Source organism: Prunus dulcis, chromosome 3 (genome assembly GCF_902201215.1).
Source record: "Prunus dulcis chromosome 3, ALMONDv2, whole genome shotgun sequence".
NCBI lineage: Eukaryota > Viridiplantae > Streptophyta > Magnoliopsida > Rosales > Rosaceae > Prunus > Prunus dulcis.
In genome coordinates this window covers 16,491,396-16,501,048 of record NC_047652.1, presented here as the reverse complement: position 1 = coordinate 16,501,048, position 9,653 = coordinate 16,491,396, and the positions used below count along the sequence as shown (strand labels likewise).

General features: G+C 36.1%; 3 protein-coding genes across 4 annotated transcripts; 2 read left to right on the top strand and 1 right to left on the bottom strand.

The window, feature by feature from the left end:
* The first annotated feature begins 209 nt into the window (after positions 1-209).
* Positions 210-3,035, top strand: LOC117620637 (cytochrome b561 domain-containing protein At2g30890-like). 2 transcript variants are annotated; one of them, XM_034350767.1, is made up of 4 exons: positions 210-1,255; positions 1,334-1,495; positions 2,047-2,195; positions 2,484-3,035. In XM_034350767.1, exons 1-4 carry the CDS (start codon positions 1,121-1,123, stop codon positions 2,794-2,796), a joined length of 759 nt encoding a protein of 252 aa, XP_034206658.1. In that variant the 5' UTR covers positions 210-1,120; the 3' UTR covers positions 2,797-3,035. The 2 variants fall into 2 exon arrangements, with proteins under 2 accessions (XP_034206658.1, XP_034206657.1); XM_034350766.1 differs by having other exon boundaries at positions 215-1,255; positions 1,331-1,495.
* A 642-nt stretch (positions 3,036-3,677) lies between these two features.
* On the bottom strand, positions 3,678-4,874 carry LOC117622903. The gene is made up of 3 exons (XM_034353708.1): positions 4,594-4,874; positions 4,110-4,184; positions 3,678-4,011 (listed from the first exon to the last, which is right to left on the bottom strand). The coding sequence occupies exons 1-3, from the start codon at positions 4,793-4,795 to the stop codon at positions 3,716-3,718; spliced, it is 573 nt and encodes a 190-aa protein (XP_034209599.1). The 5' UTR covers positions 4,796-4,874; the 3' UTR covers positions 3,678-3,715.
* A 1,748-nt stretch (positions 4,875-6,622) lies between these two features.
* Positions 6,623-9,162, top strand: LOC117622116 (GDSL esterase/lipase At4g10955-like). The gene is made up of 2 exons (XM_034352666.1): positions 6,623-6,971; positions 7,961-9,162. The coding sequence occupies exons 1-2, from the start codon at positions 6,754-6,756 to the stop codon at positions 8,979-8,981; spliced, it is 1,239 nt and encodes a 412-aa protein (XP_034208557.1). The 5' UTR covers positions 6,623-6,753; the 3' UTR covers positions 8,982-9,162.
* Positions 9,163-9,653: the final 491 nt, after the last annotated feature.

Below are 9,653 nucleotides of genomic sequence, written 5' to 3'. Positions count from 1 at the left end.
ATGGTTCAAAAAAAAAAAAAAAAAAAAAAAAAAAAAAAAAAAAAGCTCTCTTTGTCAAACATGTAACAACAAGTATAAGTTACAAATGTTAATGATGAAATTCAAAGGAATCAATCAAGTGCAGTATTTGAAAAGGAGAGGACCACATTTAGCTTTTTTTATGCAATCAAGATCAGATTTCCCACAACAACAAAAAGGTTGCATGAGCTACTCTGTCTTTGGTCCACCAGCTATACTGAGACGAGATATGATCCATTGTGCCATGTATAATTTTAACAGCTTGGATTGGTCTGCAGTGGGGATATTATAGGAAGAGAAAAACCCCACAAAGAAGGTCAAAATAAAATTCTCTCTTGTTCCAAGACTCTCTCTCTTCCTTGAGATTTGTATTGTCAACCAAGGTTATATTAATCCTAAAACAGCAGAAATTCAAACTTTTTAATGTTTTATGTGTAAGATTGTGGGGTTTTCTACAATGGGTTGGTGCAATATTTTCTGTTCAAGCATACAATACTGCACAATGGTTAGTGGGAAGCAGAAGATAATGTTTAAGTAGTGAACCCACAATGCAATTTTCTTTGAACATTGAAGACCTGACATTCTTTTGCTCTGAAATTCCACATTCTTCTTTTCCATCAACCAAAAAGCCTGTCAAAGTGAACCCCACAAGGTTGAAATATCACTTCATGCCAATTATCCTCCACTTTCTTTTCTTACTCATGTTTTCTCACTGAGACCATCAACATCCATGCAATTCCCATCCTTATTACATTAAAGAATCCCACTTTGCCTTCTTTAAACCGAACGAAACAGAAGGGAGGAATTAATCCTACAGCTTTTAAGCTTCTTTCTTCAACTTTCTCCCTTCCATTTTGACATATCAGTGTTTTTTTTTTTTTTTTTTTTTTTGAAGTGGGGTAATTTGTCTGTGGCAGAGAGGGAGGGAGAGAGAGCATAAGCTGCCAATTCTGTAGTGTGTGTGGGGGGGAGAGAGTGGCAAGGCAATCAAGTGCTGTGATGCACTAAACCTTATTGTCTACAACTGAGGCTTCACCAGCATACAAAGCTTTTCAAGATCTCATTAAGTTGGTTTGTGCTTCATTTTCATAGACAAAGCAAGATGCAGTTTCTTCAGAAATTGGGTTTCTTCTGCATTCATGCAAGTGTTCTTCTTCTTCTTGTTTCACCACTCGTCAGCTCATCTCAAGAACACACAAAAGGTGCAAGCAGTCGCAAGGACAACAATATTCATGAGGTATTTCGTTCAAAACTTTCTGTATTATGTTGATGATGCTAAGCGCTAACTAGATTTTGGTGCATGATTTTACAGCAGATGAGCCACAAACTATTGTTTGAAATCACACTCCATGGGTTTCTTCTTTCGGCTTCAATGGGGTTCTTGATGCCTCTAGGAATACTTGCCATTAGAATGTCACACAGAGAGGAATGTGGAAGAAGGCTCAGAATTCTCTTCTATGTTCATGGCTTATCAGAGGCAAGTTCTTCTATGTTCTGTTATATTATCATGCTCTTCCATAATCTAGATTAACAAAGAGAGATGTATTTTTTTTCTTCATGGTTTTGAATTTCCATCACTTGAAAAAAGACTAACTACAGTGTTTATTAAAAAAAACATTGTTTATGCTATAAAGTTTATTTATCAGGATCAGATGCCCCACTCTTACTTCCAAAGATGGTGAAGGGAAATTAAAGCAAAATGATTTCTGATTGGCAAATTGTTTAAGTAGCAGAACCAATCAAAATTTTCTTTTTCTTTTAAAGAGGATTATCATGAATGCTTAGAGGGCAAGAGAAGAGTATGATCATAGATTTCTGGTCCATGGGAGATTCATAGCTTTCTGATCATTTTATTTGAGACTTGGCACATGTGTGTGTGTTTGGAACATAATTATAGTGTTAGGTGCTGCATTTACCAAATCTCAAATCACATCATACACACAACACAAACTAAATATATGTACTGGCTTTTGATTCAATTAATTACCACATGAGTTTCATGTCTGATTAGTTTATAATGTTCAACAGCTGTTCTCTGTACTTCTTGCAACAGCAGGAGCAGTAATGTCCTTCAGAAACTTCAACAACTCCTTCAACAATAAACACCAAAGGGTTGGGGTAGGCCTGTATGGTCTAATATGGTTGCAAGCCCTGATTGGGTTTGTGAGGCCACAGAGGTAAGCTACCAAAAAGTCTTCCCCAAAACAATTTTTTTTTTTTTTTTTTTTTTTTTTTTTTCAGTATGAACTTGTGGTTGTTTAAAAGAGCAAAAGTACAGAATATTTTACTGTAAATGAAGCCTAAGTTAAGATATTATATAGAATGGTTCAATACTTGTATTGTTTTCTCTTTCAATATGTTTCTTTTTATTGAACTTTTGTAGGGTAGAGGGTTTAGGGGGGAGAAGAAAAGGTGAAAATGATTTCAATTATGAGTAGACTACATCTTTTTTTAATGCTCTGCAGGGGATCCAAGGGAAGAAGCGTATGGTTTTCTGTGCATTGGATACTTGGAACTGCAGTTTCCCTGCTTGGGATCCTCAACATTTATACAGGTTTACAAGCCTACCATGAGAAGACATCAAAAGGCATAAAGCTTTGGACCATAATTTTCACTGCTGAGTTCTGTTTCATTGCCTTCTTCTACCTGTTCCAAGACAAATGGGTGTATATACGAAAACAAGGAGTGATTTTGGGTAGTGAGCCAGTAAGGCCCACAATAGATCAAGTGGTTTTGCCACCAGAAAAGCAAAAGGAATTATTGACAGAGTCTTGTTAAGAAGGCAAATCACCAAATGGCTGGTTTTAAGTTTTAACTAACATGGAATTCCTCTTTTCTTTTTTTTCTTTTTTTTTCTTTTTCTCCTTTACTATATGGGAAATCACCAAAAGCTTTGTTTTAAGCTTTTTCTTCTTAAACTTTTTCACTAGGAACAGTTGGTGTTTATAGCTGGTGAAGCACTGGATGTTGGGATGTGGATTTCTTCATATAAAATAGTGATGGTTTTTGTTAATATATTTCTAAAGTTATTTTGAAACAAAAATTGTCATTTGAAGTTTGTAAGTTGGACTCTCAGATTTTGAGGCTTCTATGAGTAACAATTAAGCAGATTGTAAATGTTTACAAAGTGAGTGAAGAATGCAATTTCAAGAAGTTGGTGTCATTTCTTGAACTGCAGGACAATTGTTGACCTATTCATTAAGAAACTTAAGCCTTAATTACGAAATCTCTAAATAGCTTTCACACCCAACCCAAGTATAAAGTCTGCCTCAAGCCTGTTTGAATGTCAAAATGGGTTTCGTTTTCATGGGCAGTTGCTGAAGTACAATTTGTAGATGCAATGACTATAGCAGATGACATTCTGAGCTCTTAAGAAGGATGCATTACTACAAGGGGCTTGTAGCTCAAGTGGTTAAGAATATTTACCCTTGCACTCGAGATCTTAGGTTCGATTTCCTCTCCCTCAATATAGCTTGTATAAAAAAAGGATGCATTACGGATATTTCCAATTATATCAAGGGGTCAAGACACCTTAACATCAAGTAAAAAGCATGCAATTGGCAGACTGATGCAGAAAATACTTGATCTTCACAAAATTTATGAAAATTAAACAAAAAGAAAAAATGAAGTATTTGAAGCACTGCATCTCCAAATTCATATAACTTAATTTCTGTATTCTATTTTAGTAGTATAAATGTCAAGGGAAAAGCTGTACATAACCTGTTAATATAGCAATTCCTAATATTACAAGAGGTGGAACAAGTACAAATGCTCCAATGGTGGCAAAGAAAACTGAATCATTCCTCTTAGATACTTCGTTTAAGTAAGCCTGTCTTTTGATATTTCTCTTCTGCGAGATGGTTAATTCTTTGGCAATCACCTTTTTAAATTTTTTACCAAGTGGAATGCTGAAATCGCCGTCTCTGTCCCCAACCAACTGCGCTAGCTGGTCACGAATTGTAAGTTTCCGGGAGCTACCATCACTCTCATAACCTAGCAATCAAACATGTAATTCTTAGCATTCTCTTTGTTCATTTTCAGTGAGCAACATACGATATGTCTGTTTGAAAATGTGGACAGAAATCACATACCACCATCAACTGATGAGCTAGTAGAGGTAAGTTGCTCCAGAAGATTCAGCTGTGTGCGAGCAGATGACGAAGATCCTGTAAAGAAAAATGCAAATGAGAAGTGTTTAAAGTGAAGCCAATATACTTCTGCATCACTGAATTTCAAGTAACCAAATCCAAAACAGAATCTACTGCTTTTCAAAAGGGAAGAGAACAAAAGGTCATGGAAACCAGAACTACAAAAGATGGTTAAGACCGTGACATAAGAAGCACTGCAAAGAGTCTTAGTGTCACTCTAAAGTCCTTGCTTTTCCTCTAATTGCTTGCTATGTCGAATCGCATCGTTATATAGCAGACAGTGAAAGCTCTTAGATTAGATTGTTTCGAAGGGCCTCAGAGGTAGTTAATCTTATCCCTTTAAGCAAACTAAACTGATTAAATTGGACACTCAATTAGGTCTACTGATTATAACAAAAGGGTAAAAGAACATTCATAGTATACTGACCGGAGAGAGAAGCAGGAGGGTCTTCGTCTTTAACCCAACTCTCAATTCTGTCTGACTGAGCAGGCGTTTTCAAAGTAATATTGGACCTGAAGTGGGGTTTGCGTTTTGGGTTTAGAAATGGAGGAGGAGGAGGAATTGAAGAAGAAGGAGGAAATGGAGAAGGGTTCGGGTAGAGAGAAGCAGCAGTTACATTCAGGGCCATATTTTTATGAAATTTGTGAGTTTAGAAGGTTCCTTTTCCATGGCCTTTCTTTGAGGCTATAATTCAGTTGGCCTTCGAATTTCTGTTGCATTACGCCGACCTCAACTTATGTGGGCTAAAAGAAATGCGGGAAAAAGCTCCTCCACATATATTCCACTTAAACATGCCTCTGTTTTTTTTTTTGTTTTTTTTTTTTTCTCCTAAGGGGAAAAAAAAACATTGCTTTTGCATATTAAAAAATAAAGAGAGATTTACTATAATACCCAATAAATGAGTCCAAATTATTTATATATAAAAAAAAAAAAAACAGTGCCTTTGAGAAGTGGAGCTCATAAAAAAGCCCAAAACACTCAATGGGGCATCAAAGTAATTTAATAATTAAAACTATATTCAATAGGGCCAACTGTCATTTTTTGGGGTTTTTTTTGAGTATGTTTATAGAAATTAAATGGTGTAGAATTTATTTATAGTTTTAGTACTAAGAATGGGTATATAACTAAATATCTCAAAAATAAAATGGCCATCAAAGGAATTTATATGATGCAAATAACAAAATAGTTTGGAGAACTTAATGCTAGAAAAGTAGAGAAAGACTGCATCCTTGAATTAGAATGAGTAATGAATTTTAATTTGTTGTATTAAAGGGATGTTATAGGTGAGGGATGATAACAAACGGTGACCACCTTTGATTAAAAAATAAATAAAAATTTGAGAGTATTTCTAGGAGAGTCTCTAAAATTTAGCCAAAATTGAGCTAAAATAGCAAAAAAGTTATTACAGCAAACTACTTAAAAAGTGTTTCCTCCTACAATGTTCTCTATTTTCTAAAAATGTGGTTTTTCAATGGAGAGCCAAGTAGGAACTTGCTAGAGGAGCTGCGGTTTTCCCTTCTTGTCGCCAAAATGGGTAAGGAGCTGGGTATAGCAACTCGGCTAGATGCTCTTAGTTTATGCAATGGGACTAAATCAATTAGCGGAGGCTGGACTGTAAATTCCAATTTCGTTAATTCAGCCTAAGATTATACTTTTTTTAGTGTAAAAAACCAAACTAATTTTAATAGTAAATTGTGACTACCGAATTAAGTAGCCAGTTTGAATCGTTTTTTCAATTTTTTTTTTCCCACCCTAACTTATTGAAAAGGAGATTAAATTAAATGAATTTCTATCAATTTATTTGAATCACATAAATTTGGATTCTACTAATTATTTGAATTTCCAATTAAACCAAACTCAGGTCAATGTTTGTTGTTACATCCAAAATATTTGAAGTTTGAATTTCCAGATTAAGCAAACCACTAATATCTCCGTGGCCCCCACAAACAGTGCATGGGCCCCATAATCAAAGGATCACCGTTAAGGAATGATCCTAACTAAGGATATCCTACTGTATAACCTCTGACTTTCGTTAATCCCACGGTCCCCACCAACATAACATAATCCAACTTGCAATCTGATGCTAAATCCCACTAAATTACCAAAATAACCTCACGATTCATTGCCCTCTAAGAAATGCTTTTTAAGAATCACGCCAATAATTAATTTTGTGTTCTACTTATATCTAAATTAGATAAAGTTTTTAAAATTAAAATAATGGCCATGATGTATGTTTGTTTTGTTCTCCATTTGCGAAATGTCATCAGCAATAGTTTGAACATTTTCTTTGAAATTGAAAACAAATGTCAGCAAAAAATTAATTGGAGCAGGGGCGTTATGGTCATTTCAGATCGAACCCGTCGACATGGCCAGTAATATGACCGTTGGAGCCCTACAAAAAACCAGGCGTTTCGAAGCATTAAATTAAATTAAATTAAAAGGGGAAGGAGAGATATCTCAAGGACTACAGCGAATCAGATACCAAGCAGAAGACTTCACAAGTTGAAAACCCAAAACCTTTCCTTTTCCATAACCCCACTCAACCCTCTCTCTCTCTCTCTCTCTCTCTCTCTCTCTCTCTCTCTCATGGAAAGAAACCCAAAACAAAGGGAGGAGGAAACTGAAGAAAGAGGCGGTGGCGGTGCTGGTGGTGTCGGTGCATTATTAATGGCCGAAGGCAGTGCAGAGGAGATAGCCAAGGAGATTGTGGCAGCAGAGGAGGCTCCTCATCCGTACGCTTTTCATGTATCTGGACCTCGAAATTTGACTGCTCCGAATTGGAGGGACCTTATAAACTCTAGTTGGTCAGTACCCATTTCATTTCTTTTATGATTTTTGTAAGGTTTCATTGTCTTCGTTCTTGGATTACAGTGAATGGCCAATATGTTACAAAGCTTTGCTCTTTAGAGACTTTCACATTTTTGCAGGGCCTGGTGGCAGAGGAGGTTTCTCTGTCTTTAAGAAATTCTGTGAAATGTGTTGAATTGTTGCTTAAAAAACATTATCAGAATGGGTTTCATTACAAATTTGAAAATTTGGAAACCCATGCTTTGTTTTTTTTTTTTTTTTTTTTTTTTTTTTTTGTGGTGGATATAAAGGATTATTTTGAGTTTTATTGGTTGGTTGGTGTAGAATATAGAAGGAAACTACCTTTGAAACAGAGAAGATAGCAGAGTTTTTGTCACTCTATGTTTTGAGCTTTTATTAAAGAGTTAATGAATTAGGGAAATGCATCTTGGATCTCAGATCATTTCAATCAGGATCAGCCGAGAAACTTGTAGCAAATTTTGCTGCATTTTGGTGGGACTTTCCTTAAATTATGGTCTCCTAGATTTAGGAATTTTGATATGGAAGGTTATTATTCTTTGATGATATGGATTACTTATGTAAAGTTAGTTCCATTTTAGTCAGCTCAAATTCCAATTATAGTTAAGTCTCTAATTTGTACCTTATTGGTTGGAGGCTTCATTTTGATTGGTTTTTTTTTTTTTTTTTTCATTTTGATTGTGTTTGCTTGGTTGTTTTGGCATACCATGCTATCTAGAATTAATTGAGCATAAATTACAGACACAAATTTGCAAAGAATGCTGTTGACATTGTTAATTTAGTGATCTGGATTTAGAATCATTGAATCAAATGCTAGCTTTGTTTCAAATTTAGGCAGACTTGGTTCTGGGGTATACTTATGCTTGTCTCCCTCATATGACATGGCACAACTCTCATGTAGTATAGGGGATGAAAAACCCTATGCGCCACTAATTTTGGTAAATGACTAGCTTTTCTTTTCATACAGGAAGGACGGGAATTATAAACGAACTGTAATCGCATGCTTCATACAAGCAATATATTTGCTTGAACTCGATAGACAAGAGAATAGAGATGAAGCAAATGCTCTAGCTCCTAAGTGGTGGACACCCTTTAAGTATAAACTATCCCAAACCTTAATCGATGAAAGAGATGGATCCATATTTGGGGCAATTTTGGAATGGGATCGATCTGCAGCACTTGCTGACTTTGTACTCATCAGACCAAGCGGTGCACCAAAGGCGGTTCTAGCACTTAGAGGAACATTGCTCAAAGGCCCAACTATGCGAAGGGATATTGAAGACGACCTTCGTTTTCTTGCTTGGGAGAGCTTGAAGGGCTCTGTTAGGTTTAAAGCAGCTATGGAGGCTTTGAAATCAGTTGCTGAAAGGTATGGAAGTAGTAATGTTTGCATTGCGGGACACTCATTGGGGGCTGGATTTGCTCTCCAAGTGGGAAAAGCATTAGCCAAAGAAGGGATGTATGTGGAAACTCATTTGTTCAATCCGCCTTCTGTTTCACTGGCAATGAGCTTCAGAAATATCGGAGAGAAAGCAGGATTTGCTTGGAAAAGATTTAAGTCAATGCTCCCTTTGAGAAGTGGAGCTCAGGTCAGCAGTGAAGAAGGGGATAGGACTTCTGGTTTTGGATTGAAGAATTGGATGCCAAATTTTTCGGGTTTGAAGAATCCTGGTATGGGTTTGGGAAAATGGGTTCCTCATTTGTATGTAAATAACAGTGACTACATCTGCTGTTCTTATACTGAGCATGATGGAGCAGAAGTAAACAATGCTAACAAGGAGAATGTGCGTCCAACAAATGGTCAAGTGGCAGCAAAGCTGTTTGTGATGTCAAAGGGAAACCAGAAGTTTTCGGAGGCGCACGGTTTAGAGCAATGGTGGTCTGATGATTTGGAACTTCAACTGGCTATGCATAACAGTAAGCTCATTAGCAGACAGCTGAAATCCTTGTATAGCCTTCCAGCTCCACAACAAACACTTGCTAGATAACAAAGGCCCTCTTGTTTTCTTTCTTTCTTAAATAACTCGTTTTCGACTTGGGCCTTCCATACTGTCATGTTTTTATACTTTGTCCATCAGTTCATAATAGCTATTGCCTTAGCTCATCGTTGTTTGTCACCTGTGTTTATTGTCATTTTCATTTGTTCAAGTGCTCTAAATTTTCCAAAGATATCAGAAAAAGCTTTACAATTTTTCCTCCTACAGTACCTCAATGTGAAATAAGCATGAATAGGTGTAGAATAAATCATGTTGTGCTCTGCTTGGCAGGATATGACAAAGTCCTGCTCATGCTGTGTTCATCTTAATAGTGTTCGGGCACAATTGCATCATATTGAGCCAGTATGGTCTTGTATCAGACTGAGCTATTTTACACCTCTAAAGATGAATGAGTTTGAGATAAGAAATATTTCCATCCAAGCAACATACATCAACTTTAATTGAATACGGCGTACCACATAATTTTGCGTATGTTTGAGGTTGAGTATGGAATTCTGTCTACTCATTTACAAACTTCAACTGAAGAAAAAAAAAAAACCTATTTCAAATGGATAAACATTGTTTTATATTTAAATTTTCTAAAAGTATGAGATAATCAGTTTGATATAATTTGATTCGGATGCAAAAGTCAGAACACAATGTAAATACTTCACTACTCTCTTT

Bases quoted from the DNA above. Each gene is read 5' to 3' on its own strand.
- LOC117622903 (XM_034353708.1), bottom strand. From the start codon at position 4,795: ATGGCCCTGAATGTAACTGCTGCTTCTCTCTACCCGAACCCTTCTCCA. The intron at 4,185-4,593 runs GTCAGTATACTA...TTTTCTTTACAG, and splicing joins CCCTCCTGCTTCTCTCTCCG to GATCTTCGTCATCTGCTCGC. The intron at 4,012-4,109 runs GTATGTGATTTC...TTTGATTGCTAG, and splicing joins TAGCTCATCAGTTGATGGTG to GTTATGAGAGTGATGGTAGC.
- LOC117622116 (XM_034352666.1), top strand. From the start codon at position 6,754: ATGGAAAGAAACCCAAAACAAAGGGAGGAGGAAACTGAAGAAAGAGGC. The intron at 6,972-7,960 runs GTCAGTACCCAT...CTTTTCATACAG, and splicing joins GACCTTATAAACTCTAGTTG to GAAGGACGGGAATTATAAAC.
- LOC117620637 (XM_034350766.1), top strand. From the start codon at position 1,121: ATGCAGTTTCTTCAGAAATTGGGTTTCTTCTGCATTCATGCAAGTGTT. The intron at 1,496-2,046 runs GCAAGTTCTTCT...AATGTTCAACAG, and splicing joins ATGTTCATGGCTTATCAGAG to CTGTTCTCTGTACTTCTTGC. The intron at 2,196-2,483 runs GTAAGCTACCAA...AATGCTCTGCAG, and splicing joins GGGTTTGTGAGGCCACAGAG to GGGATCCAAGGGAAGAAGCG.